This window comes from Engystomops pustulosus, chromosome 5, assembly GCF_040894005.1.
Source record: "Engystomops pustulosus chromosome 5, aEngPut4.maternal, whole genome shotgun sequence".
NCBI lineage: Eukaryota > Metazoa > Chordata > Amphibia > Anura > Leptodactylidae > Engystomops > Engystomops pustulosus.
In genome coordinates, this window is record NC_092415.1 from 136,303,260 (window position 1) to 136,323,425 (window position 20,166).

General features: G+C 42.3%; 1 protein-coding gene across 5 annotated transcripts in view; it reads left to right on the forward strand.

Annotated features, from left to right (window-relative positions):
- Positions 1–20,166, forward strand: part of ADCY1 (adenylate cyclase 1) — a 326,787-nt gene that overhangs the window by 228,057 nt on the left and 78,564 nt on the right. For all 5 annotated transcript variants that reach the window (XM_072153115.1, XM_072153117.1, XM_072153116.1 and 2 more), the window contains 2 exons: positions 7,606–7,695; positions 10,831–11,087. In XM_072153115.1, the coding sequence (XP_072009216.1) occupies positions 7,606–7,695; positions 10,831–11,087 (347 nt within the window). The remainder of the gene's footprint in view (positions 1–7,605; positions 7,696–10,830; positions 11,088–20,166) is intronic.

The following is a 20,166-nucleotide window of genomic DNA, read 5'->3' on the forward strand; positions in this document are numbered from 1 at the left end:
TTTTTTAGATTCAACAAGCGTTTTATTGTTTTAAAAGTAAACAATAAAACAGGGAAAAGTGTGGGGGAAGGGACACAGAGGGAAAGGTAAATGGTTGCAGGAGATTACAGCATTATCATAGGCATAATGAGAAGAAATATAGACCTATCCAGCTTTTCAGGGAGTGTGAGCCATGATAAGGGGTAAGTAGGACTCAGGGAGACAAAATTAGTTGGTAATGCACCTGTTACCCAGAACAGGCTCGGTAATACAAAAGGATGCATCGGTTGGGATTCTATGGGATCCATTCAGGAGTATTCATGGATGTACAGAATTTATTAAACTGAGCAGTACTTATAGTCCTTTTTAGTACTTGTATAGTGTAAAATTGGGGAGTGACAACCCCCCAACACTTTTGTGTTTGATCATAGCAGCCAGTGCTACAGAGACATTTATTATTCTTTATTAATTTGGAGGTACAGGAATGGATACATTTAAACCCTTTCATGTGAATGGGTATGAGTAAAGACCTGAAAAGATATAGAAAACAAGGGAATGATATTTTTATATCAATATTTATTGTGAAAGAAAGACATAACAAAGTATACATGAACAATATGTGAAAAATGAAGACACGCAGGTCCCAACAATAGAAGACAATAGAGATTACCATATATTATACAGGTATAAGCCGATGCACCGAATTTTAACACAAAAAACTGGGAAAGCCTGTTGACTGGAGTATAAGCCTAGGGTGGGAAATGCTTTGGTCACAGTCTCCCCACTATATAGCCAGCAAACACATGTCCCCCCCCCAGTATATAGCCAGACCCTGCTCCCTAGTATATAGCCAAAGCCCCCTGCCCCCAGTATATAGCCAGCAGCCCCCTAGCATATAGCCAGTCCCCTGTATATAGCCATTGCCTGTCCACTTGTATATAGCCACAGAGATTTACAGGAAATGGACAATTTGTGATATAGTTCAAATGCATTAGCCCAGTCCTCTGGGGAAAATTAGGCACCTAATTCCCTCTCCCAGGCCTTAACATAGTGAAGCTCAGATGCGTCACATTTATCTAACAGTAGCCTATAGATCACCCATAGATTGCATGTGGCACAGTTGTGTTTGCTCCCGATACAAGCGCAGGGACTGCAGTGTAGCAGGAATTATTTCCTCGTAGGGTGTAAGTGTGTCAGCTTTAATGAGAATGTAACCTGCCTAGCCAGGATATAATGGGTTTGGATATCTTGGTGAGGTTGTCATTCTGTTTTTGAGGTCATCCAAAAGAGTTGATATTGGTGACAATAAAACATAGTTTTTGACTGTTATGGCCCCATGATTAAAAGTAGCAGTTTAGTCAACTGTTGTATGATGGACTACAAGTTCTTGGCTAGCAAGATGAATGCACACAGTGCTAGTATTATTTTAAATCCAAACAAATCACTATCTGTCACTTGTTGTTTGACGTTCCAGTCCTGTCTGAACTTATACCACCAATAAATATGTTTGTACAGAGGTTTCTTGTCCCATTTACAGATCCCACTTATCTCCTTAAGGCCGTCAGTACTCACAGCTACTTGTTTAGCAAGAATGCCATCCTGTTTGCACCTGGTTTGCGACAATAAAATGGCTTGTAATAGATGTGTACTGTAAGTGATTGTAATTGTCATTTATCTGACTTTTTGTGAACAAAGGTTACCTTCCATCATGCCTTCTCTAGATTTATGACTATCAGAGGCGCAATTAGAAGATGCTGTTTAGATTTTATAATACTGTATATACTTATATATAATTGTTGCAAGGTTTTGAACATTTGTCTGCAGGTGCTAAATTAAAGCGTAACTGTTAAGTTATAATGATTTTACCAAATTATTATTTGTGAACAGAATGATGCCTTCTTTGTACTGTTCACCCCTTTCTTTCCAAAGTTAAGGAATTTTGTGTTCTGAAAGTGTTTGACAAAAATCTTTCTCCTAGAGTTGAAGTGGGCAGAGACTAATGTCTGTCAGTCTATGCCCTCAAGCTGAGGCCAGTTAGCTCGCCCACAGATCCCATAATGCCTTGTGTTGTCTCTCAAAGTAATTTAGTAATTAAATCCCTTTAGTTTCCCACAAGTAAATCCACTGAACACTGCACAATGCATATACAGGATGTGTATGTTGACAGTCTGGCAGCTTCCATTACATGGAGGAGCTGGGAACATGTAATAAGTTAAAGAAATCATAAGTAAAGCAGTTACATGAAGTCTTTAGCCTGTGCTGTGTGAGCACTAAGGGTTTATAGCTTCTCTGCACAGTGCACAAAGTATTAATATACAAAGCAAAGAAATTATTCTCTGGAGTACTCACTATAAATATGGTACCTGTGGCAAGACCAATTATAAAATACCAAAAAGGAGGAACTACCATAGTATAACAAACCAAGTTTACTTTATTGAATTAATACACTTAATAAAATTGCCCAGATAATCCATAAAAAGTTGGAAATACAGCACTCACGCGTACCCCGACAAAAAATTGATGACTGGCATTAATGATGCTCACTCAAAACTGTAAACAAAGTTGCCCATGTTGGAGAAACACATACAAATAAATAAATACATTAATTCATACAAATAAAGTGCAAATGCATTCACAAATATATACCAGGACGGTTGCGAACCTTCCTCTCATCTGGAGTCTCCGCTCACAACGGGGCGTCCTGAGTCCATGGCAACCCTCCAGGTCACATATTTAAACTTGTTGACACGTGACCTATCCTGGTCGTGGCTCTTGCAAGATTGTGGGATGAGCTACACACATGCGTCATTAGTTGACAGCCGTATTACATCTATTCAGCAAACATGATAAGCCTTGTCTCCAATTGGTTATGGAATCCTTTTTATAGATAACAGGACTGATTGCACTGACTTGCAATAACCCATAGGTAAGCTGATGTAATCTCTGTGTAATTTCTTTGGCTTGAATACTGACCCGTGCCTTTGATCTGTGGCATGCATGCAAGTTACACTTAGGCATCAGCCGGGCTATTCTGCCATTGATGTACGTTTAGAGAAGTACCTGAAGATTGTGAGAAGCATCTCTGTGCAAGCAAATGGTAGATAGTGAACTCTCTATATTCCTTCCCCTAGCTTCACTGCTATATGTGGAAATCCAGAGAGGAAGATACAATGGTAGAGCTTTAGGTGGTTTATTCACTTTAACTTTGGGGTTGGCATATAAAGGTGAAACAAAGTCTTTTGTCCAGCCCTGAACAACATGTCTGCTACAGGAGAGATTTTGTTTACACAGGAGAGATAAGAGCAAAGATACATGGGAAAATTATATAATTAACTCCTTAACCCCTACGGGACACAGCATCTTTTGGCCTAAAGGACGCGGCCCCATTTTTCAAATCTGGCCTGTGTCACTATAAGTGGTTATAGCTTTGGAACGCTGTGAGATATCCAGGGGATTTTGAGATTGTTTTCTCGTGACACATTGTACTTCAAATTAGTTTAAAAATTTGGATGAAATCTTTTGCGTTTAGTTATGAAAAAAAACAAAATTTGGCAAAAATGTTGAAAAATTCTTTATTTTCAACGTTCTAAATTCTCTACTTTTGATTCAGAAAGTCATAGCACCCAAATAAATTCATAACTTACATTTCCCAAATGTCTGCTTTATGTTGGCATGGTTTTTTCAGATTCCACATATTTTACTAGAATGTTATGAAGCTCAGAATTTGGGAGCCATTTTTCACATTTTTTGTAAAATCGCCAAAACCTGTATTTAGATGGACCTGCACAGTTTCTAATTGACACTGAGAGGCCTAAATAATAGCGAGACTCGTAAATTACCCCATTGTGGAAACTACACCCCTCAACGTATGAAAAACCACTTTTAAGAAGTTTGTTAACCCTTTACGTGTTTTATAGGGGTTAAAACAAAATGGAGGTGGAGTCTGCAAATTGTAATATTTTTTCACAATACACTCATTTTGGGTGGAAAATTAAACATTTGTAATGGATAAAATGAAAAAAGGCTCCACAAAGTTTGATACGCAATTTCTCCCGAGTACACCGATACCCTACATGTGGTGGTAACCTGCTGTATGGGCGCACGGCCGGGCATAGAAGGGAAGGAGGCGCCATCCGGAGCAGATTTACTGTCACATTGTACAGGCTATAATTTTTTTCTTTTTTTTAATGAGGACCTACAGGGGCTTATTTCTTTTGCCACATGAGATGCACTTTTCTAATATATAATTTTGGGGCATCTATAGCTAATTGGTGAGATTTAATTAACTCTTTGTTGGTGGAGGAAATGAAAATCATCAATTTTTAGGAAAATTTTTATGTGTTTTTTTTTTTGGCCGTTAACCATACCATGAAAATAGTATATTATTTTTATTCTTTGGGTCGCCACGTTTATGAAAATACTTCATTTATATATATTTTTTTATTTTTTCCCATTTTTACTGAATAAAAAGTAATTTGGCAAAATTATTGTTAATTTTAGCATCACCGACTTACATATGCATAACTTTTTTATTTTTCACCTCAAAAATCTGTTTAAGGGCTTATTTTTTGCAAGAATGATAGCTCTTTTTAGTGGTCTTATTTTAGATTGCGTAACTTTTTAAAATCACTTTTTTAGAGCATTTTTAAAGGGCATTAATAAAAAATCATCTTTATCAGAGAGAGTTTTTTTAGGTTGTTTTTTACGGGGTTCACTTTGCGGATCTAATAACGATTCTGTTTTATTATACAGATTGTTACGGACGCAGGGATACCAAATATGTGGGGGTTTTGTGTATTTTATTCAATTGTACTGAATAAAAACTAATTTGGAGAAAATCTTATTCATTTTAGCATCACCATCTTTTTATATGCATAACTTTTTTATTTTTTGGCAGATAAATCTTGTTAGGGGCTTATTTTTTGCGAGAACAGTTGTTCTTTTTAGTGGGCTTATTTTGGAGTGCATAACATTTTTTAAATCACTTTTTAGAGCATTTTTTATAGGGTATTAATTAAAAATTATCTTTTTTCGGAACGTTTTTTGCGTTTTTTTCCTCCGGCGTTTACCGTGCGGGTCCAGTAACAATTCTGTTTTATTATGCAGATTGTTACGGACGCGGCAATACCAAATATGCGGGGTTTTTTTGTGTTTTTATGTTTTTTATACTTTATTAAGTTTTTTTATGGGAAAGTGACATTTTAGGGGCTTATATTTTTATGTATTAATTTTTTATTTATTATAATGTGTAGTGTTAACTGTTTTTGCATATTTTTACTTATACATACTTGAACTTAAACCAGTGATGCTCTGATCACTGGTTTAAGTTCAATACACTGCTCTACAATACTATTTTATTGTAGAGCAGTGTAAACTGTCTGAGCAAGCTTGCGCATGCTCAGACAGTTTACAGCCAGACCCGGAAGGGGTCTGGCTGCCATGGAGACCGGGCAGCTCCGGGGCACATGCCAGTCCTCGGAGCTGCCCGGCAGAGGATCGGATCCCCCGGTAAGCGGCACGGGGGATCCGATCCACAGCGCTTACACCCTTACACGCCGCGGTCATGTTTGACCGCGGCGTGTAAGGGGTTAACACCCGCGATCGGAGCCGGCTCCGATCGCGGGTGTTAGCGCAGGCTGTCAGCTGTACTAGACAGCTGACAGCCGCTGCTTCTGGTACCGGCTCCGTTCGTGAGCCGGTGCCAGAAGCAGGACGTTATAGAACGTCCCCGTGCGCTAAGCATCTAGCCCCGGGGACGTACTATAACGTCCTGGTGCGCCTAGGGGTTAAAACAATATCTAACAATGGCTACAGGATGGCAGTCACGCACAAACTAAATGAAACATCATATAATAAATGGATCCCAGTTGAGAATGATAGCTCGTACAGCACACGGGCTACTCAGTCTAGTATATATACTGACATTTATCTGTTCAATATTTGAATCTCCTTGTCTCGTGGGTTCTGGTATATATATTTGTGAATGCAATTGCATTTTATTTATATGAATTTCTGTCAGGATATACCTGAATGCTGTATTTGCAAAATTTTATGGATATCTGAGAGATTTTATTAAGTGTATAAATTCAATAAAGTAAACTTGGTTTGTTATACTATGATGGTTCCTCCTTTTTGGTATTTTACAGTGTGCAAAGTGCAGAGTAAAAGTTGGGGTTGGGGAGCAGCTTGAGGTGCAGAGAGAGACAGAGAAAGTTCTGTAGAATCACAGACTTGGATGGAGGGAATGATAGGGAACAGGGCAGATCTTGTACCTCACTATTCTGTACAGGAGACATCTGTATCCACAGTCTTAAACACATCCAGCCCTGTTTCATGACCTCCTCCTCTGTGAGGAGGGAGCAGCAGGCCCTGCCCTCCCATGAAACCGACAGATAAACAAACTATGGACTCACATGGCTTATCAACACAGGCAGAGGAATCCGCTCCTGCAGCAATGAGGTAATCTGAGGGATATAGAAAATAAACTACTGGATATAGGTAACAAAGATAATAGGAAAAGTTGTTTTACATTCTAAGAGCTATTGATTTGTGGAGAGAAAAAAAACTTTCTGGGAGAGTTGCAGGTAAAAGTCAATTGCATGATGCCTAATTTCTCATTTACTCCTTAGTAGTGGAATAAAAGCTGTGTATGAATTACAATCCATTATAGATAAATACTTAGCATAGTTATTGTTTTAATATGAACACTAATGATGGCAATGGTCAATGTTTACTTACCAATTCGAGAAATTCCATAACCCCTTAGTGAGGTGGCCTGAAAAGGCTCTAGTTATCGGGCATTTTTAGCAAATTTTTTGTTTAAGGGCCCAAACTTTTTTTTGCATGCTACCTTTTTTATTTTTAGTTTTGTTTGGGGTTAAAAGTGGAAAAAATACTTTTTTTTTGTAATTTTTAGTACATAATTAACTCAAAATGAACCTTATTAATGAATTCTCTATTTTGTTTCAGTCATTTTGATATATAATATGTATAGTCTTGGACACACGGGGCGACTATGGCAATGCATTCTGTAGTGTAACATGGGATTTTTTTTTATTATTTGGAGAAATGTGAATTTATTTTTATGAATATTTATTCATATTTTTTGTCTGTGTGTTTACTTTAGATGTCCCCCCCCCCAAAAAAAAAAAAAGTTTTCCCCTGTAACTGGGGCATCTATAAGAGCCTATTTTACAGAGGAAAACCACCACCTGTGACTGAGGATGCTGATCAGAGCTGTACTGCGTCTGATAAGACCTAGCAGCTCTGATTAACCCCTTTAGACCCGGCAATCACGTGACCACTGAGTATATAGACCCAGCGGCAGGATCAGCTCTGCTCCTGTATGCATCGAACTATTTCAGTGTCTCTGATAACTGGAGACCCGGTCCTGCTCCCATAGTGAGCGTTGGAGCAGTCGAAAACTGCAGACTCCAGACACCGACTTTAGACATCAGCGGGTGGTTCGAGATTAGTTAAATTTCAAGTGATAATCAAATGTTATTCTATTAATCATCCTATTGTGTGATACAGTCAGAGTGGTCTTAAAACATTTGTTATGTACAAAATGCAAAAGACATGCCTACAGATACAGTACATCAATTACCTACTTTTTTTTTTTTCCAGTGCTTTCCAGGGTGCCTAACAATACAAATACGAACCATATTATGTATTTTCATAGTCATATTAATATACTCTGTGGCACAAGGATGTGTGGTGAGTATTACCAATATACTGAAAGCTTTACTGTAGTTCATAATCAAGGATCCTAGATAGTACAACATAAGACTAAATTCATATGCATATGTGCTTTTCTTGGGCCACAAACAATGGATCCATGATCCGTTGTTTGGGGGTCCATGTGTGTCCTCATTCCACCTTTGAGCCATTGTCCCCAAAAAAGACTGTCTGACTCATGGCTCACACATATGTCTTACTGATTCAAGGATCTTTTGACACCTAGCATCACACTGAATATACAGATGTAACATTGGTTACAATGACTGGCTTGAATTTTTTTTCCAGATTACCATTACACTGCACAGAACATCACATTGTCCCACTAAAAGTACATTTTATCCTACAATAACAAGCCCTCATACAGCTCTCTACAAAGAAATATTAAAAAGTTATGGCTTGTGGAAGGAGGGGTGTGAAAAACCAAAAAGCCCAAAACACCTGGGCTTCAAGGAGTTAAATAATATGGCTCTTGAATTGTAGTGACTTTTAACCTCTGTGGTCATTAAATCTGTATTTATTACACTAAGTAGTAAAACGTACAAAATATAATAAAAAATATATTATAATGCAAAGATACTGTGGTGAAATTGCGGATTTTTCCTTCATTACCCAGAAATAGTTAATATAAATTAATGGGCCCATTTGGGCCTTCACAATTAATATCATTCATCTGCCATATATATATACATTTCATCAATTCATACAATTAAAAAATATTGTATCTTTGTGAAGATAATTTCTAATAAATGTAGCCATAGGGTCTTTTAGAAATGATATAGTTGTCCACTGCTGCTTGAAAAATTGTGCAAAGAAACAAATTGTTTTTACTTATGAAATGACCTAGACTTACTGTCCCACAGGACAGCAACACTGAATCCAGGTGGTTCAGCATATCAATATTGCTATATAAGGGGATGACAGCATGATTACATTGGTAAATTACCTGCACACAGGTAGATTTTTTTTTAAATAGCATGCAATGCAGTATAAGAAATGTGTGTGTATTGTCCCAAGGTGTTTGGTAAGGTTGTGGACGGAGTGTATATCTCCCCTGGTTTCCTCTGCCAGGGAAGATACCAGAAATCTAGAAAAACTGCATGATGCTTTAGCAGAACATAGTTTGCTAAGGGTGATGGCAGACGTGCCGTCTTGGCTGCAGTGTTTTGCGTTAATTTAATGCAAAACACTGGCGGCTCGTCCCCGATCGCAGGCGTTTCCATAGAAACGCTGATGTGGTGGGGTCGCGGCCCTTCCCGGTGGGCGCGGTTTGGTTTGCGTTTGCAAACGCAGCCAACATGGCACGTCTGCCATCACCCTAAGGCTCTTTTTTTTAAAGTTACATGGGCTAGATTTCTTGGACTGGAGGGCATGCTGGTAGTGGGAGTCTTCTAGTCTACACCCCTAATCCATGGTGGTCTCAGGTGAGGCTTGCTGAGATCATCAGTGGGGAATAAATGCATTGCACAGAATGTCAGTCTGGGGGAGTGAAGGCTGGGAACAGGCTATCTGCTTGAAACCTGTGCAAAGTATGGTCATTGGTGTAAGGTATAAGGCCTGCACTAGGATAGTGAGGTATCCTGCTGTGTAGCTAGAGCCGGACAGGCAAATGATTTTGTTTTATATTTTGGTTTGGAAAATAAATGTACAAATCCGCTGTCTGAGAAACCTTTGTTATTGCCGACCCCACAGTTTGAGCTGAGTTCCCTACAGTATCTTTAACTATAGCAGATTAATTAAATGTGTAAGGCTATATTCACACTGCCGTTGCCCGCCCGTACCGTAACGTAGCGGGCAACGGCAGTGTACGGGGAGAGGAGGAGGAGGTGAGCGCAGCTCACCCCCGCCCCTCTCCATAGCAACCTATGGCGCACGGCGCCGTATTACGGGGAAAGATAGGACAGGTCCTATCTTTCTCCCGGGTACGGAACGGTACGGTGCCGCACGTGTGCGGCACCGTACCGCTCCCGTAGGGTGCCGTGCGCCCATAGGAGTGTATGGGGGACGTATATTGGCCGTATATACGTCGGCCGTATATACGTCCCCCATACGTTCGTGTGAATATAGCCTAAAGGTTATTACTTCATCAATGATTATATGAAAACATGTCTGTTCACATCTATCCAAATTCATGTTATCAGTTACTTTTTGAGATATTTTTTGTCCTGCTTGTCAGCCTGTCTAAGTTACCAGCTACTGCTACACTGTAGAAGCAGTGACCTGAATGGTGTAATCTTTCCCCATCAACCTGTGTTAGAGAAGTCCAAGTGATAGGGTATGATGGTTGTGCATGCAATCACACTCCCCCATCCGTCCTACAAAAAACAGATCCTAAAATGCTAGCTATTTGACACTGATGATAACTGCCGCTATGATTGGTTCAAATCGCAGTGTTAGGAGCATGCACACCCAGTCAGCAACATAATAATGCCATCAAAGAATCCTGTACATACAACAGCCAGTGTCTATCCACCAAAACTGTAGATGTTTGCTATTTCCATAATCCTACTGACCAATAGAACAAAACATGTTATTTATGCCACATGATTAACACTGTAAAATTCAAAACACACAAAAAGGCACAAATAGTTTTTCTTTGACCATTAATCACCCAGTAGAGTTAGATAAAAACACAGAACATAAACCAAGCACATGACATACTGGTGTGTGTTCTTCTGACAGGATCCACTATTCTTTTAGCTTCTTATGCCCTGGTTTTTAAGGGGAAAAAAGGCTTAAAAAATTATGCAAATGAGCCCGAGGGACTCCTGTCTCCATTGACATCTATGAAGCTGGGATCCCCTCAGGCTCATTTGCATATTTTTAAAGCCTATTTTGGTTAAAAACCAAGGCAAAAGCAGCTGAAAGAAGAGTGGATCCTGCTAAAGGGGGCACACACCAATATGTCATATGCATGGTACACAATCCTGGTAGATGTCCTTTAAAATTACAGTTACCGTGAGGAAATAAAGGCCTTAAATTTCCATGTTGTTAGAAAGTGTTGAAAATGATGCTTCGAAGAAAGTAAAAGCAAATTTAGTCAATGATATCCTCTACAGATGATTAAAGTTTCTTCTTTTTTTTATTTTTATTATTTTTTTTTTTTTTTTACAGGTTGGCTGCATGCCTTGGTCATGGAGTGCAAATTCCAGCAGCTCTATTATTATTATTTCTCCAAATGGGGAAAATAAAACCATGGAGGAACGCCCATGTGATTCGGCTCACTATGCTTTCTTGTCATGTGTGGTGGGGACATTAACACTGGCAATTTTTTTACGCATTTCTTCATTGCCAAAAATGATTTTACTTCTTTTTGTTACTGTTTTATACATAGTAATTTTGGAACTCAGTGGATACAGAAAAGCATCAGGGTAAGAAACCTTAAAACTCCTTATTGATAATATACTTGCTTCATCTTTACTTCACCCTTATGGTTACAGTTCAAGAGCTAAATCTGCACCTGAAATTGTCAACTCCAACAATCATAGATAATTAGATCAAATGTTAAAACAGCAACATTGTTGTCCCCCCATCAATACATATAATGCAGTATGATTGTAATAAAGCAATCAAACAATAGCTTGTCTCATAGTGTGGCAGGATTTTTATTTTTTCTTTGATGTTGTTGAAAAATAAATAAATTACCGTATATACTCAAGTATAAGCAAAAATTGTGCTGAAAAAAATCTAACTCTGCTTATACTCAAGTCAATATAAAAAAAAATTAACACTGTACTCCCCTTTCTGATGCCCCCCACAGGTCCTCTCCTTGCTTCTGATGCTCCGGTACCCCTTCAGGTCCTCTTCTGGTCCCCTCGCGATGCTGGTGGCTCACAAACAATGGCGTCGGCAAGCGGCTGACGTCACTGTGTGTGCCAGCCGAGCGCGGAGACCTGAGGAGGAGCCGAACAACCTGAAGAGCATCCGAAGCAGGACCAAGAGAACCATGCGGGGAGCATCGGGAAGCTGAGTATAGTGTTAATTTTTTTAATTAATGGCTTGGCATACTTGAGTTGGCAGGCAATTAATGGCTTGGCAGGCTAAATACTGGGCGGGGGGGGGGGCTGCCAGGCTATATACTGCATTGCTGGCAGGCTGTATACTACAGGGGCTGGTAGGCTATATACTGGGGGACAGAGGCTGACAGGCTATATACTGGGGATGGGCTAACATGCTATATACTGGGGAGACTGGGGCTGGAAGTCTATATACTGGGGATATGGGCTGGCCAGCTTTATAATGGCTGGAGGCTGTGAACAATGCATTTCCCACCCTAGGCTTATACTAGAGTCAATGGGGCAGATTTACTTACCCGGTCCGTTCGCGATCCAGCGGCGCGTTCTCTGCGCTGGATTCGGGTCCGGCCGGGATTCATCAAGGTAGTTCCTCCGCCGTCCACCAGGTGGCGCTGCTGCGCTGAAAAGCATCTGAACGCGCCGGAGTTCACCGGGCCGGACCAAGTGAAGGTGAGCGCGTCCCAAGCGACACATTTCTTTTTTTAAATGCGGCGGTTTTTCCGAATCCGTCGGGTTTTCGCTCGGCCACGCCCACCGATTACCGTCGCGTGCATGCCGGCGCCGATGCGTCACAATCTGATCGCCAAAATCCCGGGGCAATTTAGGGAAAATCGGCGCAAATCGGAAATATTCGGGTAACACGTTGGGAAAACGCGAATCGGGCCCTTAGTAAAAGACCCCCAATAGGTTTTCCCAGTTTTTTGTTTTGGGTACCTGAAGTAATGTATAGCAACCCACTGGCAATAACACAAGGGGTAACACAACAATTTCGGTGTTAGGCAGTGGAACAGATCAAGGGTGCCCTTTTCTCCATTATTAATAAATTTAGCTATGGAGCCATTGGCTAAAAAAAATCACAATGAAATGAGAATATTAGGAATAGATTTGGGTAATAGTAAAGTTAAGATGAATCTATTTGCTGATTTATGATGAGTTATTTATAGGCAATGTAAAGGAAGAAATTCATAAGGTACTTGGGACACGGAAAATTTATGAGGAAATTTCAGGATACAGAATTAATATACACGAGACAGAAGTCCTAGTATTAGGGAAAAAAATGATTTATTATGGAATGTTTAAAAATGGTAAAATATAGTTTTAATTACTGTAAGGGATTAGGTCCAGGATCGTCATCTCCTGGGGTAGACGGGTACAATTCACCAGCACACAAGTAAGTTCACTGTCCATTGGGTACAACTGACGTCAGCCACTTTTATTTGGCAGTAAAAACAAAACCGCAAAAATAAAGCCTAAGCCTCTATGGCACTAACTACACATTGAGGTTCCCTACCTTACCAGGTGCTGGCCTACTGCCAGGAATCTCAAAAATCACAGTATCAGTTCACTGCCACAGCTCTATAGGCCTTTGGTGTAGCTTGTCTCTTCCCCACGGTGGAGCCATTGTGGGAAGTCTGCACCAGGTAGTTATGTAAGACTTCCAGCTGGGTGCAAATTAATCCTTATTAGTGGCAACACACCCAGCTTTCCCACATCCATCCAGCAACATATTCATTCTATACAAAAATCTACTAAAGTGGCAGCTACGCTGCCACATATCCTCCCCCACTGATAAAGGGGATTTTGGCCATGCATGACTAAGCCTAACGCTTTTCTTTTTCTTCATGGGGGGGGGGGGGGAGGTGCGCCTACTGGATTTTTTCTCCTTGGTGTCATTTTAGAGGACAAGACAGCCAATGTTTCCATCTTCCCACTTTTGTGTTGAAATGCCTGGTACACCTCTGTCAGAGGTAATGTGTGATCTAGCAGATTCTCTTCTTCTGTCACAACTTTACTGGCCATCTTCTCTTCAGTGAAGCTTACCTCTACAAGTAATAGCCACAGGTACCTTCAGGATCTGAAGTTCTTCCAGATCAGCCCGCCATTCCTCCCTAATGCGTACTTGCAGGGTTTTTATCGGTACCTCGGAATCACCTTTTTGGTGACCACCATCCACGTCCTCAGTTTCCACTTTAGGTTTTTCAGGATGTTGCTCCTTCATACTGCTTTTTAAATCATCACACAGGTCACTCACTTCTGTCAGATTCTGAACATCACAACCATCTTCCTTGCCATCTGCTTGTAGGAGATTGGTATTTAAGCCACTCATCTCCTGGAGTTTGGGGTTTACTCTTGCCCCTGTACCTGGATCATACACAGTGAGGTTTGGCAGATTAGGGTTTCCAATTACTAAGCTTCGGGCTGATTTAAAGGAACAGACTGGAGTGCAGTCAGTGGTTGTTCAGGTTCACTCACAGTGACTACTGTTGTCTCCACTTTTGGCTCATCCTTTTCTACTCCCTCTAATCCATCAGACTTATCATTATCTGCATGACTTGGAGTACCAGATTTCAATTTTCACCTCATGGTTCTGCAATATGTGTCTTTTCACGGCATCTCTTTCTATAAAAGACATGACAAATACAGCATTCATATAACTTTTTACCGACCAGAGGCTGAATGGTTTCTGCATATTCGTTACAATGAGCCAGTGGCTCATTGTAACTAATACTGTGCAGAAATGCCATATACTGCAATACAGTAGCATTGCAGTATATGGTAGGAACCAGGGCCGATTCTAGCAATGGTGCTGCCTGAGGCGAAAATTAAAATGCTGCCCCCCCCCCCTCGCTAACACCTACACCAATCATAAGAAATCCTAACCAAAATATATATCCCTAAGAATAACTAATGAGACGACTAATGTAACTTTTAGATGGGTGTATTATGTGTGCTTTATATTAGCAGTATGATTACTGAACCTCCTATAGTTCATAGGACCTTGAGTTAGACCACCATAACATGGGTAGAAATAGGGGAGGGACAATGTAAAATAAAAAAATTACTCATTAATATGAATGTTACATGTTCTGTGCAACTGTTTGGACAAGTACTGGATGGCAGGTGTGAATATGTGATAAAATCAGGCAAAGATCATCCTTTTACACCTTTCGGGGACCTTCACATGAACGTGCGCAGGACTTGGGGCACATAAAAGTGATGAGTGCAGATGACAAAACAATAGACGGCCCGGGCAGTCTGCTCATAATCGGCCCATGGAAACCAGAGCTGTGTATGAGCCCATGAAAAGGTTATGGAGACGTGTGCTATAGAAGCAACATTTTTAACTGTTTAAGTGACAGTTGTTAATGAGAGCTACATATGAAGATCTCAATGCCAACCATAACTATAACCCTGAATATCTGCATCTCTGCCGCAAAGAAACAACACTGCTCCTCCGTATATACAAGAAAAATAAAAAGAACATAAACGGTCAATAATTTATGTCCCCATAGTGTAGAAGTTTATATTGACCACTGATACACTGCGGCACATTTACTAAGAACAGTGCAGGGCGTACTATGTGCAGTTACCTGTCTATAGTGCAGGGTGTACTATGTGCAGTTACCTGTCTATAGTGCAGGGTGTACTATGTGCAGTTACCTGTCTATAGTGCAGGGTGTACTATGTGCAGTTACCTGTCTATAGTGCAGGGTTTCTGGTGCACGTTCTTCATGAATCTGGTGCTCCCTGCACAGCTCTGACAGAGTGCACCACTTTTTTTGGTGCACCTATAATATGAGGCGTGCAACACAATTCTGTCTGACTTTGCATGATAAATGTGACGGTCTGAGTGAGCACTGGAACGCCCCTTTCAATGACAAAGTGTTTTTCGCATGAAGAAGAGTGCAGCCGCGACACAAAAGAGTTGCGTGCAACAGAAATGTGGCGCAGACACTTCTTAAGCACCTTTGCAAGCAGTTTCCACCTAAAAGAAAGCTCAAAGTCCGACAGGAAACTGACGCAAAGCCCTTAGTAAATGTGCCGCAGGGTTTTATTTATTTCTTTTAATGCGGCTACACAACACTTTCAGCACTGCTACATCTCAGCATGTGTATAGTGCATATGGAATTAAAGCAGCTACACAACACTTTCAGCACTGCTACATCTCAGCATGTGCATGTGTATAGTGCATATGGAATTAATGCAGCTACACAACACTTTCAGCACTGCTACATCTCAGCATGTGCATGTGTATAGTGCATATGGAATTAAAGCAGCTACACAACACTTTCAGCACGGCTACATCTCAGCATGTGCATGTGTATAGTGCATATGGAATTAATGCAGCTACACAACACTTTCAGCACTGCTACATCTCAGCATGTGAATGTGTATAGTGCATATGGAATTAATGCAGCTACACAACACTTTCAGCACTGCTACATCTCAGCATGTGCATGTGTATAGTGCATATGGAATTAATGCAGCTACACAACACTTTCAGCACTGCTACATCTCAGCATGTGAATGTGTATAGTGCATATGGAATTAATGCAGCTACACAACACTTTCAGCACTGCTACATCTCAGCATGTGAATGTGTATAGTGCATATGGAATTAATGCAGCTACACAACACTTTCAGCACTGCTACATCTCAGCATGTGAATGTGTATAGTGCATATGGAATTAGGGCAGACAGTCTGTTTAAAACCATGAAAAAACATGTCTGCCAGTCACCAGGGAGGGGGAGATATATATGTATGCTGGGGACCTGCATGTTATGGACAGTTTAATACTCTAGCATACCTCCCAACTTTTGTGGAGGAGAAAGAGGGACAAAATGGCGGCGCGCGAAGCGCGCCGCGGCGATTTTTTTACCCACAGAAGCCACACCCTAGCCACGCCCCCTAACCACACCCCCTGGCCACGCCACTGCTCATACCTTCAACGCATCCACTGGCACCAATGTATATTTATGTATATAATTGGGGGGCATATTCCACTCCCCCTAGACAACGAGCATGCCCCCCCCAGACAACGAGCATGCCCTCCTAGACAACGAGCATGTCCTCCCCTAGACAACGAGCATGCCCCCCCAGACAACGAGCATGTCCCCCCCTAGACAACGAGCATGTCCCCCCCTAGACAACGAGCATGTCCCCCCCAGACAACGGGCATGTCCGCCCCCAGACAACGGGCATGTCCGCCCCCAGACAACGAGCATGCCCCCCCCAGACAACGAGCATGCCCCCCCTAGACAACAAGCATGCCCCCCCTAGACAACAAGCATGCCCCCCCTAGACAACGAGCATGTCCCCTAGACAACGAGCATGCCCCCCCCTAGACAACGAGCATGTACCCCCCCTAGACAACGAGCATGTACCCCCCCTAGACAACGAGCATGTACCCCCACCTAGACAACGAGAATGTACCCCCACCTAGACAACGACCATGTCCCCCCCTAGACAACAAGCATGTCCCCCCCCCTAGACAACGAGCATGTCCCCCACCTAGACAACAAGCCTGTCCCCCCCTGCGTGCCCTTTTTTGTGTGTTTGTGTTATTTTTGTCTTCCAGGACCGTGCCTGCTGTGGACTGCTTCGGATTCGAAGGATTACATCGATGACCGACAGTTCTAACAAATAAAATGGTCAACGAGGGTGTGTCTGCGTTTTTTGTTCAATAAAATTTTCTGAAAACGGTGTGATTATTTATTTTTTTGCGACACTCTTCATAGTTTGCCGTAGTGGTGGTGCCGGCTAGGTGACGGTGCTCATTACTAAGGGCTGGCCTTAGTGTTTGCCTTAATTTTTTTGGCAAATTCACACTAACGCCCATACCATTACCCCGGTACCCACCGCCACCAGGGGTGCCGGGAAGAGCCGGGTACAAACCAGTACCTGACCGTCTATAGATGGTCAGGTGTTGGGGCGGCTGCAGGCTGTTATTGTTGCGCTGGGATAGCCCCCTAACAGTGGCCTATCCCAGCTCAGTAATGGCAGGCTGCTGCTGCTTTTTTGTATCAGGCTGATTTGAAAAATAGGGGGCACCCCATGCCGTTTTTTCTTCAAATTTTTGACAAAAATATGCGTGGGGTCCCCCCTTTAAAGGGGGCTCCCAGGCTGTTTCCCCCATTTTTACAAAAAAATGGGGGGGAAAAACGGCATGGGGTGCCCCTATTGTTCAAATCAGCCTGATACAAAAAAGCAGCAGCAGCCTGCCATTACTGAGCTGGGATAGGCCACTGTTAGGGGGCTATCCCAGCGCAACAATAACAGCCTGCAGCCGCCCCAACACCTGACCATCTATAGACGGTCAGGTACTGGTTTGTACCCGGCTCTTCCCGGCACCCCTGGTGGCGGTGGGTACCAGGGTAATGGTATGGGCGTTAGTGTAAATTTGCCAAAAAAATTAAGGCAAACACTAAGGCCAGCCCTTAGTAATGAGCACCGTCACCTAGCCGGCACCACTACTACGGCAAACTATGAAGAGTGTCGCAAAAAAATAAATAATCACACCGTTTTCAGAAAATTTTATTGAACAAAAGACGCAGACACACCCTCGTTGACCATTTTATTTGTTAGAAATGTCGGTCATAGACGTAATCCTTCGAATCCGAAGCAGTCCACAGCAGGCACGGTCCTGGAAGACAAAAATAACACAAACACACAAAAAAGGGCACGCAGCCACAGGGGAGGACATGCTCGTTGTCTAGGGGTCAGGGGTAGACATGCTCGTTGTCTAGGGGGGGGGGGGAAATGCTAGTTGTCTAGGGGGGGGACATGCTCGTTGTCTAGGAGTCGGGGGGAGACATGCTCGTTGTCTAGGGGGGGGGGAATGCTCGTTGTCTGGGGGGGGGGACATGCTCGTTGTCTAGGGGGGGGCATGCTCGTTGTCTTGGGGGGGGACATGCTCGTTGTCTAGGGGTCAGGGGGAGACATGCTCGTTGTCTAGCAGGGGGAAATGCTCGTTGTCTAGGGGGGGAAATCCTCGTTGTCTAGGGGGGGGACATGCTTGTTGTCTAGGGGGGGGAGACATGCTCGTTGTCGCAGTAAAGGGTAGGGGTCCTATGGAGCGCAGTAAAGGGGAGGGGTCCTATGGAGCGCAGTAAAGGGGAGGGGTCCTATGGAGCGCAGTAAAGGGGAGGGGTCCTATGGAGCGCAGTAAAGGGGAGGGGTCCTATGGAGCGCAGTAAAGGGGAGGGGTCCTATGGAGCGCAGTAAAGGGGAGGAGTCCTATTGAGCGCGCAGTGAAAGCCATAAAAAACACATTTGATATTTTCCTTCCCGCTTCCCAGTACAGGGCCTGGAATATTTAATACTGTCACTAGGAAGTATAATTTGTTACGCAGAAACAGGCCGCACACAGCTCTGTACGTGGAAAAATAAAAAAGTTATTGATTTTTGAAAGTGGGGAGTGAAATATGGAAACGCAAAAATCGTTCCGTCAGAGTAATGGAGCAGGCGGCCGTGTATGACCATTCTGCTCCATTACTGTCATAGAGCGATGACATGGACCTTATGTGGACCCCAACAGACCCCTCGTTTTCATGATCTATGGGGGTCACATCACTGAAACCCCCACACATCAGCAGGTTAAGCCCTGTCCTATGGATAGGGCCTAACTTGTATTTGTGGGAAAACCCCTTTAACCCCTTAACGCTCTGCGCCGTAGCTCTACGACGCAGAGAGTATAAGGAGTATATGAAGAGCGCTCACGGGCTGAGTCCTCTTCATACAAGGTGGGGGGTTTTGCATGTTGCAGAAAACCCCCACCGCTAATAACCGCAGTCGGTCATTGTCGCCGGCAAAGTCTTTTTTACGATCGCTGTGCCCCCGAACGTCATCGGGGGCGGCGATCGTTTGCCGTGGTAGCCTCGGGTCTTCTTTTGACACGAGGCTACATGGCTTCTGCAGGTTCGTTACAATGAGCCAGAAGTATTGCAGTATATGGTAGGAGCGATCTGACCATCTAGGGTTAATGTACCGTAGATGGTCTAAGAAATAGTGGAAAAAAAAGAAAAAACAGGTTTTAAAAATAAAAAAAATTTATAAAATATTAAAAATTCTAATCACCTCCCTTTCCCTAGAACGGATATAAAACATAATGAACAGTAAAAATCACAAACACATTAGGTATCGCCGCGTCCCAAAATGCCCGATCTATCAAAATATAAAAACGGTTACGGGCGGCGGTGACCTCCGAGGCGGGAAATGGCGCCCAAATGTCCGAAATGCGACTTTTACACCTTTTTACATCACATAAAAAATGAAATTAAAAATGATCAAAATGTCGCACAGACCTCAAAATGGTAGCAATGAAAACGTCGGCTCATTTCGCCAAAAATGACCCCACCCCCAGCTCCGTGCACCGAAATATGAAAAAGTTATTAGCGTCAGAAGATGGCAAAATTTTTTTATTTTTTTTTTTTGCACACATTCGTTTAATTTTTGAAAATGTATTAAAACACAATAAAACCTATAAATCCGGTATCACCGCGATCGCACCGAACCAAAGAATAAAGCTGACGTGTTATTTTGAGTGCACAGTCAAAGTCGAAAAAACTGAGCCCACAAGAACGTGACACGTGCGGTTTTTTTTAAAAAAAATTTCCACATTTGGAATTTTTTGCAGCTTCGCAGTACACGGCA